At 45.4% G+C, this 21,974-nt stretch overlaps 1 protein-coding gene across 1 annotated transcript in view; it reads left to right on the plus strand.

Moving 5' to 3' along the window:
- WEE1 (WEE1 G2 checkpoint kinase) overlaps positions 1–21,974 on the plus strand; it is a 35,229-nt gene that overhangs the window by 1,096 nt on the left and 12,159 nt on the right. The window contains exon 2 of the mRNA XM_048485227.1: positions 5,069–5,277. Coding sequence (XP_048341184.1) covers positions 5,069–5,277 — 209 coding nt within the window. The remainder of the gene's footprint in view (positions 1–5,068; positions 5,278–21,974) is intronic.

Below are 21,974 nucleotides of genomic sequence, written 5' to 3' on the forward strand. Positions count from 1 at the left end.
CGCAACTGGCGGCGCTGTAGGAAGTAGGCGCCACGCCCCTCCTCAAGGTTTTTTCTTTTTACGTGTCGACTATTGGGGAGAAAATGGAGCTGCGTCCTGTGTTCACCCTCACGTATGAAAGCGCGTGATCGGTGTATGTTCTTGAAAAATACGAGATAGAGGCACCTCTAGGAGGGGAAAGCGTTGGGCCAGCTACGAAGAGTCCCTGTGAACCATCGTGTGTTTGGGAAGAAATTTATGTGTGCTGCTTATAGGACGTGTGTGCTGTCAAGCATGTTTGCATATATGTCAAGCATACGGGATGCAGGAAACTGGTTTGTGTTTTAAGGAAACTTAGAATGTCTTGAATTTTCATTATATTTCTGTCCTGGTTACTTGTGGTTTGGCAAAGTCAGCTGGAGAACCTTTCAATCGGAGCCCCTTTCCAATGAATTAAATCTTATCGCTGCTTAGAGTGTGGGCAACCTTTTCTAATGTCATCATACCACTTCATAGGAACTCCGCTTGCCTGTTACAAAAAAGTTGGCATCTTTTAAGTCTTCCCCACGCTCTGTCCGTTAGGATTATGTAACATAAGTCCAAGTCGTGGCTAAATAAGTCTCACCCATGTTGTAAAGTGTGCAGCCAGCTGTTGCATTTATTTGTTCCACCACAGGAAATAATACTCTAGACCTGTCTGACCTTTCCAGTTTGATCAATGAATGTGGATTGTTTACATTCAGAAGAGCAGTTAAAGAACACTCCTCTTTCAATTTGTTTTTCTAACAGCAAGTTAAACAGAGTAATAAGAAAAAAATCTTAAAAACCACCAGGTAAACCAGGTGTTTTAGAAAAGGCAGCTGTTTAAACTTGTATTTCATAACAATGTATGCAAGATTTTTTTGAATATGTGCAAATATCCCACAAACAAAGGAGTACGTAGGCTTTGTTTCAGCTTTTGGAACCCTGACAGTATATGTAAACTGTACATACATGTGCAGTGTTGTTTAGTACCCTTCCTTGATGTTTCACCAGGTCTACAACTAAAACTGCATTGTGTTGGCCCCTATGATTACACTACCCCCTAGGTGTGAGTATAAGTTTTATGTAGGCAGTGTCATAAGGAAATTTCTATGTTAGAATGTTTTAATTGTGATTATGTAATTCATTTGTCTTAATATGATTTTAATAGGTGAGTTAGCTGCTGTGAGCCCAGCTTTGCCTGGGGAGGGTGGGATATTAAATTGAATCAAATAAAATACAACTCTGTACAATAAAGTGAGTAGATTATTGTTATTATTTTCAGGCAGCTTTTCAGATCATTTCTTTGCAGTGAACAAGACGGGCAAGCAATTAAGCATCAGCCCTGATTTAGATAACCCAGGCTAACCCTATCTCATCAGATCTCAGAAGCTAAATAGGGATGGTCCTGGTTAGCACTTGGTTGGGAGACCACTGAAGAATACCAGAGTTGATATGCAGAAGGCGGCAATGGCAAACCGCTTCTGGTCGTCTCCTGTTTTGAAAACTCTACTGGGATGCTATAAGTTGGTTGTGACTAGAAGCCGCTTTGCACACACCCATATGATTGGGAGGATAAAATGGGGTAATAAATCTATACTTTCTAAGCTCCTGGAGGAAATTAACAAGTGGCTCAGGGCGCTCAGTAGGTTTTTAATGGTGATTGTGAATTTTAGGTGGAATGTCCTCAGGCTTCGTACAGTGTTCTCAACCAGTTCTATATAGTCATTCAAGGTGATAAAGGGGAGTGTGTTCCTTTCGATTTTTGTGGCTTTGGAATGTGCTATCCTTCTAGAAAGGCTAGTTGAGGTGGCATGAGCGTCAGTGGTTCTTTTCCTATGCTGAAAGACCGTATCTGACTGACTGCTCATCTGATTCTGGGTGCAGTTCATCATACTGGTTCTGAACTTGATTTGTTTCCCCACTCCTACATTTGTTCTGTGTGACCTTGGGCTAGTCACAGTGGTCTGAGAACTCTCAGCCCCTCCTTCCCCACAAGTTGTCTGTTGTAGGGAGAGGAAGGGAAAAGAGTTTGTAAGCCCCTTTTTGTGTCTCCTTACAGAAGAGAAAGCTTAAATCCAAATGCTTTTTCTTGCTTTTAAGGGTACAAATGGCTTGGCATCAGAGCACTTGAGGAGCTGCATCCTTTAGTATTGTTCAGCCTCCAGTCTACCAGTTGAGGCTGTCTTCTGAAGGCCCTCTCTCTATGCTCTTTTCCCATAGAGGTGAGACAGGTGTGACCCTTGGGATGTCCACCTCTGTGAGGCTTGCCTGGCACCCATCTTTCTTCCTTTTGTACACCAGGTTACAACAGTCATTTTTTGCTGAGGCTACTCACTGCCTTACAGCCTAATCCAGATGGTGGGGGAGGGGAGCTCTGTGGCAGCTGGGACTTCCAATGGAGCTCCAGGTGGTGCAGCAAGCAGCGGGGAGAAAAAAATGGGTGCCATCCGGAAAACTACATTGAAAAAACGGACTTACATTCATGCTTTTGTGGCACAAGTTATAGGCAAGCACTGGGGATGTTCCCTGGCTAGAAGCCTGGTGGAAGCAGACTATAGTTGGCTCCACCCTGGCAATGCCCCTAATCTGTCCTCTTTTATGCCAATGCGGCTCTGGGAGCAGAAGTCTCTCTATGGCATGGGATTACTGCCCTCTTTGCTCTCCCCACTTGTGCCACTTACAACTGAGGGGTAGGCAAATGCATTAGTGCAAGCCTGTGCCACTCTCACAATCCATTCTTCCCCCTCCCATCTGGATTCGGCTGTTGGTAGTTTTTTTGGGCTGCTTCTGTGTGAGAATTGTTTTTATTGACATCACTTTAGGCTGCTCCTGCTCTCTATTGCACTGGTGCTGTGGGAGGGAAGTAGGGGCTAGTTTTAATGGGTTCATTTTATTTTAGTTGTAAGCTATGTGGAGTAGGTATGTGTAGTTTGTATACGGGAATGACTCACCCCAAAGGTTAGAAATTAACCTGGCAACAAGTATTCTTGCTCTGTACTATAAATTAGATTACTGTAATGCACTTTACTTGGTTTACTTATGAAGGTGGTTCAGGTAATTCAGCTTGTGTAGAATATAGTTGTGAGAGTGTTAAGTTGACCAAGCAACATTGATGATGCCTACCAATGCTTGAAGTACTTAAATGGCTACTAGTTTATTTCTGGGCACAGTTCAACATGCTAGCTCTGACCTGTAAAGCCTTAAAAGGTCAGGAACAGAGTTATATGAAGGACAGCACATTCCCATGTTAATTTATATGACTATTGATATTTTTTGTTGGAGATCTGTGTGAGGTGAGCAAGCACCTTGGGAAGAGGCTATTGGGGATAGGACTTTTCTTATGAAGGTGCTTTGTGGAGCTCCCTCCAAAAATGTTCTCTAACGTGTTTGATATTCTTCTGCTGTTGTGCCTCTATCATAACCTGTCTGTGTATTTGTGTGTGGCATGAATATGTGAAATGCTTGGAGGCAAATAGCCTAGAGTCATTTTTAAAGTAGATCCAGATGACACATTTCTAATTCTGGCAGTGAATAACATTTGTATTAGTTGATTTAATTCGATAAATCTATACCCAAATCAAAAACTGTTTTCCGGGGGGCGGGGAGGTAACAGCATTTATAATATCCATATAGTAACTGTAGAAGTGTTACCTCAACTATATAGCAATTAATATCTTATAACTAAAGTACTACATTGTCCCTGCACTTTTAGGAACTAGACCAGGGATAGGGAACCTTTAACACTCCAAGAGCCATTTGGACCTGTTTTCCACGGGAAAAGAAAACACTTGGAGCCGCAAATAATTTTTGACATTTAAAATAAAGATAACACTGTATATATTGGGTTTTTTAACCTTTTACTCCACTCATTCTGAAAAGCGCATGGATGCGCCCACCCTGCTGCCTTCAGGGCGGGCAAGGATGAAGCCCGCGGCTTGGCCTTGCCGTCCGCCAGGAAAGCGCCCGCCCCACTCCAACGGAGTGGGCGAGAGGGGAAGCCTGCGGCGCGGCCCAGCCGTCCGCGGGCAGTTGGTGTGCCCGCCCTGCTGCTTGCAGGGCGGGCAAGGATTAAGCCAGCGACTTGGCCTCGCTGTCCGCCGGGAAAGTGCCCGCCCCGTCCCAATGGGGCGGGTGAGAGGGGAAGTCCGCGGGCAGTTGGTGCGCCCGCCCTGCTGCCTGCAGGGCAGGCAAGGATGAAGCCGGCAGCTCGGCTCGTGGAGCTGCAGTGCAAGGGCAAAAGAGCCGCATGTGGCTCTCGAGCTGCAGGTTCCCTACCCCTGAATTAGACATTCTCCCTAACCCCATCCTTCTGTTGTGTACTTAATGCACCCATTTTTTTAATTGTTTGGTTTCTGTTTGAATTAGAGTGCAGTTATAAAAACGAGAGAGTTAGTCCCACAGAAATTAGTGGAACTTAGTTCTGAGTAAGCCTGCTTAGATCAGATAGTTAATTTATTTAAATTTTATTAGGACATTGTACATTTACTGAAAATGCATTTTTTAGAATTCCAGAGGGAGGAGAAAAACTTGTATTTAAGATTCATTCAAACATTCTGTCCAAATCTTTGTCAGAGTCACTCATTGATTGATCAAAGCTAGCAGTTGTAATTTTGACAAAAATTATCTGTAACTATTTAAAATCTAGTTGTTGAATGTATTTATAATTGTCTTGAAACCTGCTTTAATTGTGGGTAATAATGCAGAATATATTCTTCAGAATTTATAACAGTATCTGCTGGGTAAGGTGCTGACCAGAGCCACTGTTTGAAGGTACCTTCTTACATATGGATGGGTGCATAGCTGATCTCATTTGTCCTGTACCATGTTGTGTTATTTAAAAGCATCAGTAAATAACAAGAGTAATTTAAAAATACTTTGTCAGGATAATCAGTAAGTGGGTTGCATAATGATTGTGAAAAAATTATATCCATAGTGATGTGTGTGTGTTTCAGAGAGGAAGTTCAGGTGTGTGATTTGAATATTTCTTAATGCATTAGACTGAAATATGCATTAACTTAGCAGTTGTGGTAACCTGTTTGTCACACTAATGGTCTCTGTTTTTCAGAGTCTTCTTTGTAGAGCTCAAGGAATGGGCTCAAGTTCAGCTAAACTTCGGGGTGGCTCTCTTTTTATGAATGTTGGAAAACTAGACAAACAAGATGTGGACATGCGACAGGCACCTCATGTGAACATTAATCCCTTCACTCCAGACTCCCTTTTCCTTCAGTCTTCAGTTGGACAGTGTCGCAGGAGAAAAAGAACACATTGGAATGAGTGAGTATCACAGCTGGCCCTTGCAACATTGTTTTATATCAAATAATTTTAATAGAAAAGAAAAACAGATTATATAGCTTCACTTTCATCTCAAGAACAAACTGCTATGGTTATTCAGAAGAAAGTTAGTAACTATAACAAGTACATGAATAAAACTTGGCTAGGGGAGGGATCAGGGGTGTAGCTTCCATGGGGACATGTGGGAACAAATGTCTCGGGCGCCCACCATTTGATCACCCGGGGGGGGGCGGGGGGTTGGGTTTGTATTTTTAAAAATATTTTTAGTGTTTTTACTTTGTTGGCCAGCAGGGGGTGCAGTTTTTAGGCTAGTGGCACCAAAATTTCAGGCTATCATCAGGTGACACTCCTGATACCAGCCAGGTTTGGTTCAGGGGTCCAAAATTATGGACCCCCAAAGGGGATGCCCTTTTGAGGGGCCATAGCTTTGGACCCCCTGAACCAAACTTCACCAAACCTGGGTGGTATCAGAAGGAGAGTCTCCTGAAGATAGCCTGAAATTTTGGTACAGCTAACTTAAACATTGCTCCCCTGACAGTCACCCTCAAATTTTCCCCAGATTCTCCCTTTAAATCCACCCCTTTTGGAGTGAATTTAAAGGGAGAATCTGGGCTTTCTAGTCTAAACAACATTAAAAGTGATGCTGTTTCAGGGTGGATTCCCCCCCCCCCCAAAAAAAAACCCAGCATCACTTTCAATGTTTAAACTAGGGAGCCCTGGGCGTGTTCAGATTTGTGAGTTGGGGCATGTTCTATAATGTGATGGTGACTTTGAGATGACCTGGTGCAAAAAAAATCATTCTTTTGTTGGGGGTGAGCGGCCACCTATACGGGGCGGGGACTCAGATTTTGCCATGGGCTCCATTTTCCCTAGCTACGCCTCTGAGAGGGATGCACTCCGGGATACTGAGTTACATACTAGTATAGGTCTGGTGGGTTTGGAGATGCTGCTGCTGTCTTTAAGAATTCTGTTCCCCCTAGCATCCACAGTACCACCATTTTTGAGACTGTGTTGTGGCTGAGAAACAGGATTGGAGCTGGTCTTGGGAGGGGAGTGTTCAGGACCCCCTAGGCTAGTTACCCTGGCAGACTTTAGCATTCAAGGGGAAACTGTCTTTCAGGAGTGGTTGAGGATTTCATGGCTTTGGTGACAACCATGGGTTTGTCTCAGGTAATAATAATTGGTCCTACACATTCTGTAGGACCATACTCTTGATCTGTTATTTTCTTCTGGGAAGGAGCAGTGTGATTTGAGGGTGAAACAACTGATGGCTATTCTTTTGTCATGGAAAATTCACCAATTGTTTGAGTCTATACTTACAAAGATACCAAGACTTGCAGGGGTGGAGATCTATTAAGATGGTTCATCCCCACTGCTGGGTGGATCCAAATGACTTTGTATCACTCCAGTCTTTGTCCATCTACACTGGCTTCCAGTTTATTTCCAGGCACAATTTAAGGTACTGGTCCAGACCTTTGAAGCCTTATGTGGTTTGGGACAAACATACCTGAAGAACCATCTACTCCTTTATGAGCCTTCCTGAACAATATGGTCATCTTTGGAATCCTTGCTTCAGGTGTCCTTTCCTTCTGAGATCAAGCGAATGTCAACCCAGGGGAGGGCCTTCTTGGTCATGGTATCAAAGCTCTGGAACTCTCTCCAGGAAGATTTGTCCCTTTCAATTGCTGTCTTCCATCAGCGGGTGAAGACTTTTTTTTGTTTCATTTGGCATTCCTACAATGATAATTTCTTCTCAAGTAAAGTTTTAATTGCTATTAAAGTGTCAGCCATTTTCCATGTGTGTTCTCTAGCTTAATCTGGATCAATAAAGTTTATTTCCTGTTTAAGGAAGCAGACTGAGATTCAGATCCTACCCCTGCTCATACACACTGGGAATATGCACATGCATGGCAGGAGGGCTAACGTAATTGTAAAGCTCTGCTGTTTGTACTTGCTCAAAAGCAGCTTTCCAGGATACTCAAAAGGAACTGTTATGTGATAGGCTGGGTTTTGTAACTTCAGTTGGTGGCCCAAGAGGAAGAAACAACACTTCTGGATTCAAAAGTTCGTGACATGGTGGTATAGTTCTGGGATAGATTTAAGGATTTGGCTCAGAGCACAAACTTGGAAAAGTCAAAATAACTCCACACATTTTTATATTGGATCTCAATCTGGATTCAGGAATTTAACATCAAAGTGGAACAAATTCAAGCATAATTTCTCCACAAAATACTCAAAATAGTTCAAAACTGCATTACTTACACAGCACTATGGTTAGAGTCAGGAATATTCCCTCTGGAAATTAAAGCCAGAGTGCAATTGATTAAATATTGGTTAAAACTTCATTTCTGGTCTGACTCTGAGCCTAATTTTGCAGGCTAGAAGATACTTCCATTTTGAAATGGTCCAAATCAATACAACCTAAAAGATCAGCAAACTCGGAGTTCTCGGCATCCTGCAAGTAGAACTTAATTCTGCAGGATATTGACAAGACATTAGGAAATCATGAATGCTAAACTCTGCTGCCTACTACTACGAGTGTGTGCTCTCCAAGAGCTCTGGGAATACATACCCCTTACTGATCAACGGCGAAATATTTCACCATTCCATTAACACAGCAACAATGAAGAGCTTTTATGTTGGCTCATCTTAACATTTTTCCTTCCTTGGTTACTGAGGGAAGGTTTAGGAAAATCTGCTTCCACAGAATAATTTGTACATGTGGGAACAACATACCAGATTCTCTTTTATATAACCTTTTGAACTGTTCACTTAACGTGGACCTTTGAATACAATTACTGATTTCCATGATTTTGCAAACCAATCCTAACAAAAATAACTTGTTTCTTCCTAGCCAATAGGGAATTTGAAATAAACAGTTATTGTAGCTGCCTTCCTAGCCCTGAGCCTCATAATGAGATATACCGTTGATTTCAGATTAGCCAACTCACCCTGTAATCCTGCTAACACTGTTTTGCTCTGATTCGATTTTCTGAAGCCTTGGATGCTGTGACTTTTTATACTCTGTTTTTGTATTATTTTATGCTAATAAAATGATAATGCATGTGTGGGGAAAAGATAATGGCGCTGGTGGGCAGAAAGTTGGTTTTTAGGGACTTTGGATGGAGAACTAAATTATAGTTGTGAAGAAGAAGAGTTTGGATTTATATCCCCCCCCTTCTCTCCTATAGGAGACTTACAGGGGTTTACAATCCCTTGCCCTTCTGTTACCACTGTTTGCCAGGTAACAATAAGTGATTTCAGCTCACCAACTTAATGAGGCGCAGGAAGCCGATGTTCTTCAGGCAAAAAGGATTTTATTGCAGATGGTGGTCACAGCTCGGTCAGGAGGGTATCGCGCCTTGCAACGCAGTGCAAGAACTTTTATTTCCAAACTTCAGAAGGGGCAGGGATCTGTGAGGTGAGGGGGCGAGTCCCTCGCCCAAACACCAATCAAAACAAACAACACGCAAACAAGATACATGTACAACTTCTGAAAGAGTTTACAAATCTCGCTGTCAGGTGTCTTCCTGCGAGATCTCACAATGGTGCTGAAGGAGAGCAGATAACAGTCCATTCCTACAAAATCTAGGTGGGCTTGCTACCGCACTTTTAGCTGCTAATCACTCTCTATCCAGATGGCTGTTGGCTATCCCCGAGGCTCCTTCAGGCGTTGTTAGTATATTTCTAAAGGGAAGTTCAAACTGTCAATGGTGGTCCCTGCCCGTCTTCCAATGGCTGGGGACCTTTGGGTGCTAGCCACAGATTAGATTTGTATGTAAATCAAAGAGGGTCGTTGTCCTTATCAAAGAAATTAAGAGCTGGAAGCGCTGGCCTAAGCTGCATTCCAGAGCCACTGTTCTTGTCCCTTAATATCAAATCTTTCTGGCCACTGCTTTGGCCATCAGACACAAATTTCAAAAATAACATTTCTAAACATTTCTAGGCTTAAACGTTAGGGAAACCTTAAAGGGATAAACACATACACTTATACTTAAGGGCAAGGCTTTCTTAAATCTAACAATAACAAACCTCAAACTAACTGGAGAACTTATCCTAAATTCAACTTAAAAGGGGCATTTATTACATCCTAGACAGGCACAAACAAGAGGGAAACCATATAACATTGGCATAAACATACATATGCGTTCTCTGTGAACCTTATGGAGGCTTCTAAACCACACAAGTCTCCGCGTCTGGGCATGGAGCCAGTGTAGCCGGGCAACCTGACTTCAGGAAAATATTTTGTTCATTTTCCTGGCGGTAACAGTCCCCCTCTCCTGGGCTAATCATGTCCTGGGTGGGCCCAGGGCATGGATGTCCAGGACCAATTCCTGTGGGTATATAAGTCAAAGGCATGGAATGAACAATTTTCAAAAGCAGCAGGTAAAATCACATAATTTCGCCGACTGGGGCCAGAGTGGCTTCAGGCAGCCAGGTTTCCAGAAGGGGAGGGAGGTAGGCAAGGCGCTTTTATTAGGCTCGACCACTGGGGATCAAGGTTGGGGCAGTAGCGTGCTCTGAGGCGGGGAGAATGTGCAAAACTCGGAGGATCCGGCAAAACGGGGTAAGTAGAACGATTGTAAATCCACCAGGAGCCCGGGAGGGAAGCGGTTGCTGCTGGCAAGGCAGGGTGCAGAGGCGGTCGTCTGCTGGCTGCATCTGGTCACAGTGGGCGCTCATGCTGGCAAAGCGCCAGAGTAATCCAAGCGAGTTGGCGTCCATCGCGCAGGTGCGGAGCTGTCAGCCATCTGTCAGTGGAGTGCTGTCCAAGCGTCCACAGCAGCAGCGTCCCCCCTCTGATACTTTTCCACCTAGGGCGAGGCGTCGTTCTTCCGCGACTTCACTCTTTCCACCGGGTGGAACAAACAGGATCCCTTTCGCGCTGGCTTCTCTGGGTTTTTCTCAAAGCTCAGTCACTGGGGAAACAGGCAGGGCAGCAGCTTCAGAAGGTCTTCCTGGTAGCTCTGCGGGACCTGGCTGCAGACAAGGGCATCAGGGCAGTCATCTTTCCATCATTGGCTTGCGGCCATTCCAAGGAGAATCTTTCTCTGCATGGCAGTCAATCTGGTCGCATCAGGTTCTTTGAGTTGGGATCTGGGCAACAGCAGAGCCTAGAGCACCCTTGACAACTATCAGGACAGAAAGGGGGTAGAGCTCCTGGACTACCTCGTGCAGACCAGAAACAATAGCAATGTAAGTCACATACAGTTTTAAAACCAGAGGCGAGGACATGGGGGCCGGGTGTCAAGCCATTACAACAAGCTGGTGGCAGCAAAGCAAAGAGGAAAAAGCACAGGAGACTGGAGATTCTTCGAAAAACAGGGAGGTTTCTTTATTCAGAGCAAGACCTGAGGTTCTGGGGCCTCTAACCCCAAAGCAGAACCGAACTTGATGCAGGCAGAAGTTCCAGGGGACTCTAACCCCGAACAAAACCTGAGTCCAGTACTAAAACCTAAGATCTGGGATTCCCGGGGCCCTCTAACCCCCAAACTAGGACCTGAACCCAGTGCTCCAAGAATCTCGTTTTCTGGCCCTGGACTGTAGCTCCTGTAACATTGTGCTTGGAAAAAGAACCAGACCGTTAAAGCGTTGGGGATATATGGACAAGAAGAAGAGACAGTATGGGCGGAAGGGCAAACAATAACATGGGGAGCCGGCTTCAGTTGCGTGATCAATAGACGGCGATAAAGCGATCCAAGCCTCCCTGGTGGGTAGGCAGGTTTCCAGGAACTGTGGGTGTGCATACCTAATTTTGTGACATAAATCTCGAAAGGGTTATTTACACTAAACACAACACACTTTAAATGAGCATGGACCTGCAGACACATAAAACTTCAAAGCAAAAAACGGGGAGGAGGTTTTGTGGCGATACAATGTTGCCCTCACCCTAACTGGGGAGGCGGATCTAGCAGGGCTGTTCGGCTGTTTGAATTGGAGCTGGGCATGCTCAGGATGGCGCTGGCCTGAGACCGCTCCTTAAGGGGCACCTTCGGCCAGACGCCTCCTGTACAGGGATTTCTTCCCTTGGTTGCGCCGGCAATACTTTTAATTTCATTATTATTTATAGTTTTAGGGAGGACCTGAGCCAATTAGGTCCTCCCACCTATGGCTGTCAAAAATAGAGAAACCATCCCTTCTCGCATGCCCATCTCCAGTTCCCAACACACCAAAGCATCATCCACCCTCACAGAGCCACCTCTTGGAGTCTGTAGCGCAGCGGACATTTTGAAAGAGCAGGGGATGTAAGGCTGCCGCCATTCGATCCATGTGGTTACTCAACTGCGAGAACTGGTGCAACCAAGAATCCATTCCTGTAAACAAAGAATCCATGCCTGTTTTGGTTGGGACTTCGTTTCTCTGCTCTATTTCCAAGTGTACAGAAGCATCGCCTTTGCAATTGCGGTCGTATACCCCCCTTCCATTTTGTATTTCCCTTTTGGAATTCCTTGGGGACACAGGGGTATTGATTCTTCTTCTCTGTCTCCTGGGCAAGGCTTTCCGGTTTGGCTTCAAACCCTTCTTAATCTTGTGGATTTTTGAAATTTGTGTCTGAGATTTTGCATCCCATCTTGAAATGGCGGTCCGGGCCTTCTCCCCCTTCTGGATGCAATGGCTCAGACACAAAATGGTGAACCGGGTAGGCAAAGTCAAAAGGTAGAAAACCACAAACCCAAGCATAGCAAATAACACAATCAGGGTCAAGACCACATCAGGATCAGGAGACTGCACAGAAAAGGCACCTGATTGCACAGAAAGGGTACCTGCAGCATCTACAACACTCGCAGGGGCAGAGGGAACTGCAGGGACAGCCACTGGCTCACGGGGCACCAAGGCACTTTCGGGGGTCAGGGGGCATGGTACTGGCTGGGGAGCACAAACAGCTTTGGGGTGGTCAGGGGCCAGGCAGCCAGCAATCACAGTTGGCACAGGGTTAACCATACAAGCCATCTGGGGGCTGGGGAGCTGAAAGCTCTGTCCAGCCTGCTGAACACGGGCCGGTGCACTGGGATCAGCCAAAACAACGATCAGGGCTATCAGCCGTGGGATTACAGGAGCGAGATCCACGGGACCCTGGTGCTAAACCGGACAGATACAGTGTGGGGTACCGGAGGCCATCCCAGAGCTAGCATGCTGCTGGGATGGACCCCTCTGGGTCTCAAGCGGGGAGCTAGGCGCACGGACAGATCCAGGAGCCAAGTCTGGTGGCCAGGAGAGGGCGGGGGATCTAACAGCAGCTTAACACTTCTGGGGGGAGAGTGTGGAGGCAACACAGCTGATCTGGGCAGACTGGGAGCCTCGGCTCTCTCCTTTCTCGAGCGGGTGGTGTTGCGCTTGTCTCGAAGGGGAGATGGGGGAGAGGCAGGGCTGAAAGGGGAGTGGGCAGTCACGTCACCTTCCCAGGTACTCCTGGTGGTGAGGCGAAAAGCTTCCAGATCCCCTTCGAGCCGACAGCTCTCGTCCTGGAGCTGCAGGAGCGCTAAGTCCTGGCATCTAAGGAGCCCAACCAACTCATTCACATCAGTCGGCAGCTGATTGGGTAGGCAAAGGTGGGGCGGAAGGAAAGGAGCAGCAGATAACCCAAGCCCAGGGATTCCGGCCTCTGCCTTGTGGTCGGGTCCCCGCCGGATCCCAGATCCCTTTCGGGGGCTGGTTGCAAGCAGGGGACTCTGGGAACCCGAGCTGTCCTAGCGGGAGTAGCCGGGGTTCTGCGGAGGGGGATTGGCAAACTGCTGTTCCATAGGCTGGCCTTGGGGAGTGAAACCTAAGCTTTTGGCAAATGCGAAGTTGGGGGCAGCCACCTCGGTGGGGGCATATCCCTGCCATTGGGCGTTTGCTGGGGCCGAAGGCAGAGCGGTAGCCTGAAGGGCGGGGCAAGAGCGCCGCCATTGGCCTCTTTCATGACAATAGGAACATTGATCGGCGTCAATGGGGCTTTGGCGGGGTGCTGGAGGGGGACCACGTGGCATCCCACCTCTATACCGTCCTGCGGGGGGATTTCCACTCCCATCCATGGGTCCCTTAAGAATCCCCTCCAGACCCCCCTGTAGGGCACCTATCACAGCTTCAGGCCTTTCATAAAAGATGGTGGTAGCCACCTCAAGCAGTTTTCCAGGGTCTGCAGTCACATTACTGTCTACCTTGTTCAGTTTCTTCCTAATATCAGGTGTGCTTCCCCCAATGAACACACTATTGAGAAGTGGCCGATTTTTAACCTCATCAGGATCCATATCCGTGCCGCCCAACAACTCGAGGTGGCTGGATCACGGCTCCATGAAAGCAGCCAGGGGATTCATGCTTTTCTCCTAGCTTTCGAGGCTATGCAATTTGGACAGATCATTCCCGTGGGGAGCTCCCTTTCTGAAACCAACCAACACAATCTGCCTATAGAGAACTAACCGTTCCTTTCCCATATCTGTATTGGGGTCCCAGTTAGGGTCTTGGGATGGAAAAATCTGCTCTTTAGTGGGCGGGTTTGCCCCTTGCTTCCTGAGTTCTACCTGTTTCTCTGCCTCTTCTCTGGCTGCTCTCATTACTAGGGACCTTTCTTCCACTGTTAAAAACATTCTCATTATTTGCTCTATGTCCGCATAAGAGGGCAAGTGGGTCTGGAAGATGGATTCCACTAATTGGCTCACCGCGTGGGGGTTGGCAGAGTAAGAGCGAACTTCCCGCTTCCAATTGTACAAGTCAGAAGCCATAAAGGGAACATGCACATAAACTGATTGGAGCCCATTTGCGCCCATCACTATCTGGGTGTGGAGGGGAAACAAACCAGCTCCTTTTGCGGGGGTGTCTATGCCTACTTGGAGTCTATCTGGTGGGTTGTGGACCCTAGAAGGGTACACATGCCTATCTTCTGGCTGGGGGGGTCGAGGTAGGCGTGAGGGTTGCGTGCCAGAGGGGCCTGCGGGGGAATCCGTTGCTGCAACTCGGGGAGATTCCCGGGACAGCAAGGGGGAGCCTAGAAGGGAGGAACTAATCCGCTGTACTGCCTGGGTCACAAACTGCTGGACTGACTGTGCTAAGTCTCCACTCACTGGCGTGGAAGTTCTGGGGGTGCTAGAGGCTGGCGAGAGCGTTGGCGAGGGGGTGAGCCCTGTTCCCTCACTGGCAGCTGCAGACAGCGGACTGGCTGGGAATCCAGTCAGCCCAATTGGGTAGGGAGACACGGTAGCCTTACAGGAGGGGAATCTAGGATGTCCTCAGGGGCCGAAGGAATGATTCCTGGCACCTTCGCAAGGGAATTCTCTTTGCTGACTTTCTCATTGTCTATCTTAGGCGGATTTTTAAGAATCATAATACCGGAGCCTGGAGAGCACTTATACTGTTCCGGATTTTTGTAAATTTCCATGAAGGTTCATTTAAGGCCTTTTGCCTCACGTTTCTTCCCTACATTGATCAGGGTCTGATACAGATCTTGGAGGAGGGCCCATTTAAAGGATCCCTCCTTTGGCCACTCTCCAGCAGCCAAGTTGTAGTTCACCCATTCGTTCTTACACCAGGCACAGAATTGCTTCTTGCTGGCTTTGGGCTTTTTCCCAAATTTCCTCCAGTTAAAAAGGACACATGCCAAAGGGTTGTCCTCAGTCAAAGACTGGGATTTCAGAAACTTAGCTTCAGAAGCACCCATATTGCTCCCTGAACCCTAATAACCTGGCTTCCCTAGACCTAACTTTTCCTGTAAGGGGAATCTCACCCGTCTTCAAGGTTTAAGCGTTGTCCTTGGGTGGTCCATCCTGCGTTCCGAGGTTCTTCACTTTCCAAATTCAAGCGGTGGCTCGTTCCTTCCGTGTTCTTCTCGCTTCTGCGCCTCGTTGCACCCCAAGTAGGTTTTGGGGATCCCGGATGAGCCCCCAATTTGTTACTGCTGTTTGCCAGGTAACAATAAGTGATTTCAGCTCAGCAGCTTAATGAGGCGCAGGAAGCCGATGTTCTTCAGGCAAAAAGGATTTTATTGCAGATGGTGGTCACAGCTCGGTCAGGAGGGAATTGCACCTTGCAACGCAGTGCAAGAACTTTTATTTCCAAACTTCAGAAGGGGCAGGGATCTAGGGATCTTTGAGGTGAGGGGGCAAGTCCCTCGCCCAAACACCAATCAAAACAAACAACACGCAAACAAGATACATGTACAACTTCTGAAAGAGTTTACAAATCTCGCTGTCAGGTGTCTTCCTGCGAGATCTCACAATGGTGCTGAAGGAGAGCAGATAACAGTCCATTCACAAAATCTAGGTGGGCTTGCTACCGCACCTTGCTAATCCTCTCTATCAGATGGCTGTTATCCCCCGAGGCTCCCGCCTCGCGTTGTTGTAACAAAGGGAAGTTCAAACTGTCCAATGGTGGTCCCTGCACGTCTTCCAACGGCTGGGTACTGGCCACAGATTCGATTTGTAAATCCAAAGAGGGTCGTTGTCCTTATCAAAGAGTCGGCTGGGCGTTGGCCTAAGCTGCATTCCAGAGCCACCGTTCTTGTCCCTTAATATCAAATCTTTCTGGCCACTGCTTTGGCCATCAGACACAAATTTCAAAAATAACATTTCTAAACATTTCTAGGCTTAAACGTTAGGGAAACCTTAAAGGGATAAACACATACACTTATACTTAAGGGCAAGGCTTTCTTAAATCTAACAATAACAAACCTCAAACTAACTGGAGAACTTATCCTAAATTCAACTTAAAAGGGGCATTTATTACATCCTAGACAGGCACAAACAAGAGGAAAACCATATAACATTGGCACAAACATACATATGCGTTCTCTGTGAACCTTATGGAGGCTTCTAAACCACACAAGTCTCCGCGTCTGGGCATGGAGCCAGTGTAGCCGGGCAACCTGACTTCAGGAAAATATTTTGTTTATTTTCCTGGCGGTGACACTTCCCCCCTCACAACAAACACCCCTGCCCTTCCTGGGTTCAGTGTTTATACCTTACCAGCTTTTAAAACCCACATAAAAGGAAGACCCAGGGCGGGTTTAGCCTTTTTAGTTGCGACGAACCTTGGAGTGTCTGTTAAGCACTTACGCCCCTGTGACCAGATGGCCCAAGCACTCCTTTTAAAGTGGGATTCATATAATGTGCTGTTAGTTAATGTTTACTTTCCATCTAACCTTTCTCCTGCTCGAAATGCAGAGATTGTTCAAAAGTTCCATAATTATCTCTCTAAGCTACTTCAACTTTACCAACCTGACAAATGGTTTGTGGCTGGAGACTTCAATGCCAGAATTGGCAAAGATGATTCCAGTTATCAATTACTAACTAGCTTGGATCCAGATATGCTACCCCATCATTTCTTCTTACCAAGATGCTCAAGAGACCATCACACCAATGCGGCTGGAAAAAAATTGTCTGAGATGTGCTTGCAATTTAATCTAGTGCCCTTGAACGGTCTAAATTTGCTGGACAACAAAGGGGATTATACCTTTGTTTCCCCCTTGGGTAACAGTGTTCTTGATTATGTTTTAATACCGTATCCTGAACTTAAGAGATGTTAATTTTTTTTCGGTAGAATTCCAACCATGGAGTGATCATATGCTCTTGGTATTGTGTCTGGAACTGGGATTTCATGTATATAAGGGTAACTACCAATTCCTGACTCCAATTCCTAAAATCGTGTGGAAAAATCACTCCTTTGAAGATACCGGAAGTCTGTTGTTTAGCAGACAGTTTCAGGATTTTAGATCGGAATTTTTAAATGTATTTCCTACAGAAAACCTTATTACATTATTTGAAGTACTAACGCAGAACATCGCCGATGCTCTTTCAAAGCAAACTTGCATTGTTGAGTATTGGAAGCCCAAAACTTCTGATAGTTACAGACTACGAGAACTTAGTGCTTTAAAAAGACAACTTAGACAGTTGTTTAGTAAATTCAAGAGGGGTGAAATTGATTTTCTCCCCAATATTTACTTTGATTGTAAAAGGAACCTTACCCAGCTTTTACAGGAAAAACGAGAGGCTACTGCTAAGGCTAACTGGGACAAACTTTTTCATTCTATCCAAATGAAGGATAATAAAGGATTCTGGGCCATAGTTGCTAGCCACACACGTGCAACTACTCCAGCTGTAACGGTAGATCCCCGATGCTGGTATAGTTACTTCCAAGACCTTTATACCGTAGATAAGGATTCCATAGACTTAGCCCGGTCCGAAACTCTCGCAACCTTACCTTGCTGGGACCCCTTCTCAGCAAACGAGATCACAACCCTAATTGAACAGCTCAAATCCAGGAAGGCTCCTGGCCCGGATGCCCTACCACCTGAGGTTTACAAATGCTTCGCTGAATGGTGGGCGCCCATATTAGCTTTGCTTTTCACTACTGTGAATAACATAGTTAAAATACCTGATGCTTGGACTAATGCCATCCTTGTCCCTATTTATAAAAAGGGCGACCCAACCATTCCCTCTAATTATAGGCCCATTAGTTTGTTATCTATTGCAGGTAAATTATATGCTAAATATTTATCGAACAAACTGACCTTATGGGCCAACGAGAATAAGATCATTGGACCGGAACAAATTGGGTTTATCAAAGGGAAATCTACACTAGATCATGCCATTCTTCTGAATACAATGATAGCCAAGTATGTTACAAGGGGTAAATCCCCTTTGTATGTTGCCTTCTTGGATCTCAAAGGGGCATTCGATTCAGTGAACAGAGAACTCTTATGGGAAAAACTTACGGAAATGGGTATCGACGGTAGGCTGCTTGCTCTTATCAAGGCTTTATATACAAATACCACCCTCCAAGTGAGATGTGACCCCTTGGGAAGACTAACGCCAAAAATCCAATCCTATAAAGGTGTTAAACAAGGCTGCGTTTAGACCCCCTTGTTATTCAATCTGTTCATTAATGATCTGTCCCCTGATCTAAAATCAGTCAACTCACCTTGCCCCAGCTTTGGTAATGTGACCCTACCACTACTTCTATTTGCAGACGATGCATTATTACTCTCTAGAACAAAGAGGGGCCTAAATTCCTTGTTATCCAAATGCAGTGATTGTACACGGAATTCTTTATCCATCAACCCTGCTAAATCTAAGGTGGTTGTACTTGCTAACACTTATAAACCCAGTAGATGGATGTTAGATGGTGCATTGGTTGAACAAGTCAAGTTCTGCAAATATTTAGGAATCGTTTTCCATCATAAAGCCTGTTGGTATAAACACAGAGACCTGGCCATGACAGCTTGTAGGGCTACTGTGGCGGGTGTGGAGAACTTTTTCTTTACAAAAGGCAATAGGTTTATCCCTGCCGCAGTTAGAGTCTTTAACATGAAAGCGATTCCTCAATTGCTCTATGGAATCCCCTTGTGGATTAATGCTTGGAGCCAAAAAGTTGAAAGGATTCAGTCAGCCTTCTTATACAAAATATTCGGAGTGCCACATTGCATTCCTTATGCTGCACTCTGTTTGGAAGCGGGACAACGTCTTCTGGTTACGAAAGCTTGGCTGGCCACCCTTAAGTTCTGGGTTCGCCTGTGCTTTAATTCGGACACTGGTAGCCTTATCAATCATATCCTCCCCCAGCTCCATGGATCTAAGTGGTGGCGGGCAGTTGAAATTAAAATACTTTCCCTGGGATTCTCCTGGGACTCTTTACAAATGCTACCTCCTTCCGAACTCTTTTCAACTAAAAAGGCGACTCCTTGACCAGGAGCTACAAGTTCTACAAGGCCAAGCGCGAAGTAACTGTTCCCCCTTCTTTTTCAACATCAAATTCAAAACCAATCTGATGGCAGACTATCTGGGTATACTCCAAGAGCCCAAGCTTAGATGGATATACACAAGGGCTCATTGTAATTCCTTCCCTTGTTCTGTACTCCAAGGGTTATATTGGTATTATGCCTAATAAAGGTTTTATGTATGTATATGTATAACAAACACCCTGTGAGGTGGGTGAGGCTGAGAGAGCTCCGAGAAGCTGTGACTAGCCCAACATCACCCAGCTGGCGTGTGTGGGAGTGCACAGGCTAATCTGAATTCCCCAGATAAGCCTCCACAGCTCAGGCGGCAGAGCAGGGAATCAAACCTGGTTCCTCCAGATTAGAATGCACCTGCTCTTAACCACTACGCCACTGCTGCTCCCAGAAATGCTTGGGCCAAAGCAAACTGCATTGGTCCCACATGGAAAAGCAGATGGGGCATGAGAAGCCTAACAGCTTTTGCTTGGAGCACAGAGAGAGCAATGGATTGCAGGCAGTGTGCGTTTGCAGCCAGAGCTGACAGAAGCTTGGAGCCGAGCAGAAAGTTACAAGATTGGAGGAGGAGAGTTGGTTTTTATATTTCCACTTTCTCAGCCTTTAAGGAGTCTCAGAGGGCTTACAATGGCCTTCCCCTCCCCACAGCAGATACCTTGTGAGACAGGTGAGTCTGAGAGAGTTCTGAGAGAACTGTGACTAGCCCAAGGTCACGCAGCAGACTTCATGTGAAGGAGTGCGGAAACAAACCCCGGTTCTCCAGTCCACCGCTCCTAACCACTACACCACACTGGAAGCAGATATGGATGGCCAAGTGGAGGCTGCATCCCAAATCAATCCAAGAGTAACCTGTCCTGGAAGCGCAGCAGTGGATGCTGACAGGCTAGATTTGATTTAAATCAAATTGACTTAAATTAAGATGTAAATCAGTAGTCAGCAAGACTGTTTAAATCTTGGTTTTCTACATGAAGACTCATTCTTACTGGCATAATCTTAATATTTACAACCAGATAATGGTTTAATTTTTAGACTAATGCTTGTCTTGCCCATAGGTAGAGGAACTTCATTAAAATATTCCCAAACTTGATCCCTTTTATGGCCTGCTGTCTTTTATCCTCCAGGGAGAGAACGGTATGATGAATCTCAGGCTACACCCAATGATCCCAACACTTGTGGAATATTATGTTCAAAAGTGTTTTACTGCGTGCCTTTCCCTCCTCACACTTAGCTCCTTGTGCAGATACTCCAAACCGTCTTCTATTCATTGACCTTCTTGAAACGTAGCATTCTTCAGAGATCAGAGGTTGATTTTGTGTACATAGATTTGCAAAGGAACAATTGAACTAAGGTCTTTCCCGCAACTCTGTATGTTTATTTTATTATATTTTTATTGTGAAGAAGAGGCATGTTATCTCTGCAGGCACAAATCCAGTTTTGAGAAGTACAAATCCAAGTATGTGTGATAATATTTTCAAAAAGGAAAAACTGCCCAAAATAATCTTACACGAACCTCTAGAAGAATATGATATCGTGAATAGATTAATATAATTAATTTATAAATAAATTTATTGCATGGGACAGGTTCTCCTTCTCACAATCATTTTCAAAGTTCACCAAAAACAATTCCAAATCATCACCTTCAATATATTATTTCTTTATTAGATTCGTTTCCTGCTCTCCTCAGAGCAGCTATCGACATGTTCATACAGATACAATACACTTTAAAACACAATAAAACAATCCACAGTAAAAGCCAGCATGGCTCATAAATAGACCAGCATGGAACAATGTAAATAGAAAAGAAACAGGGAAAGGGGCAGTCGCTTGAAACCCACTTTCCTGGGTTGGTTGGAAGCAGAAGGAATCGTCAAACCCCCACCCCAGCTCCCTGCTGGGCTTTTTCACTCTGCATCTCACATTCATGTACATGCAAATGTTTCTTAGTTTCTTCAAGGTCTAACTTACTCATTTAGATTTCCATCACTTATATTTTCTCCTAGTGGGCTATGCAGGATCAGTGCTCAGGGTGAATAAAAATCAATGATTTAAAAAATAATAAAATTTCAAATCACATTTTTTAAAATTTAAATCGTTTCTTTAAAAATAAAAGGTATTTTGGGGGGGGGGAATCTAAAATAATTCAAATAGTTTTCTGTTTAAGATTATAGTCCAAAGCTTATTCATCCTGAAATAGCATGATAATTTGTTTTACATGTTCAGTTTGGAGGGAGATTGTTGGCTTTACTGGGGGAATTAGATCCATATCCGAAGAATGAGTTCAGTACCTGAGCATTCATATGTTTTGGGCTGTTCCCACAATTGTTCAGGCAAACTGTACAAAAATGCTAAGGGAGACTGGGAAAGCTTGGGTCCGTTTTGCTGTTTGTGCGTAGAGGTTGCTGAAGGGTCAACTCATAGCAGATTCTGCCCAACAAGTATATTTTGTGGAACTTTTCGAGAGCCCCGTGTGTGAGTTGCCTAAGGCAAGAGTCTTGGTTTCATCAGGGTTGGAAGGGCTTTTGGGGAGTTGCTGTCCATCAGATACCCCCTTCCCATTTCACTTGGATAATGATTTGGTCGGAAAGGTGTCCTATAGGTGCCATTAGATGTGGCTATTCAGGGCCCCCCTCCTGTTCCAGAGCTGTCATTGAAGTAGAACTCACCAGAATCCATAAGTTACCTCAAGGAAAGCAAGAGAGAAGGCTGTGTTGCTTTAATTGGAGAAAAGCAGGTGGAGGAAGGACTGTCAGGAGACATGGGGTTGCTCATTCAGAAAGAAATCTGCCAGGCTTTTAAAAAAAATAAATAAGATCTCTGTGATGGGAAAGGGGGAATTCAGCAGTTATCTTTCTGCTCTGGTTTCCTACTGAGAGGACTCAGGTGCAAGAAGTTGTGGCTAACTTTGCCCCAGTTTTCTCTGATAATCTTGGAAAGTCTGCAGTAGCCAGGCATGCTGTTCTGGCAGACTCCCCCCCCC

Source organism: Sphaerodactylus townsendi, linkage group LG02 (genome assembly GCF_021028975.2).
Source record: "Sphaerodactylus townsendi isolate TG3544 linkage group LG02, MPM_Stown_v2.3, whole genome shotgun sequence".
NCBI lineage: Eukaryota > Metazoa > Chordata > Lepidosauria > Squamata > Sphaerodactylidae > Sphaerodactylus > Sphaerodactylus townsendi.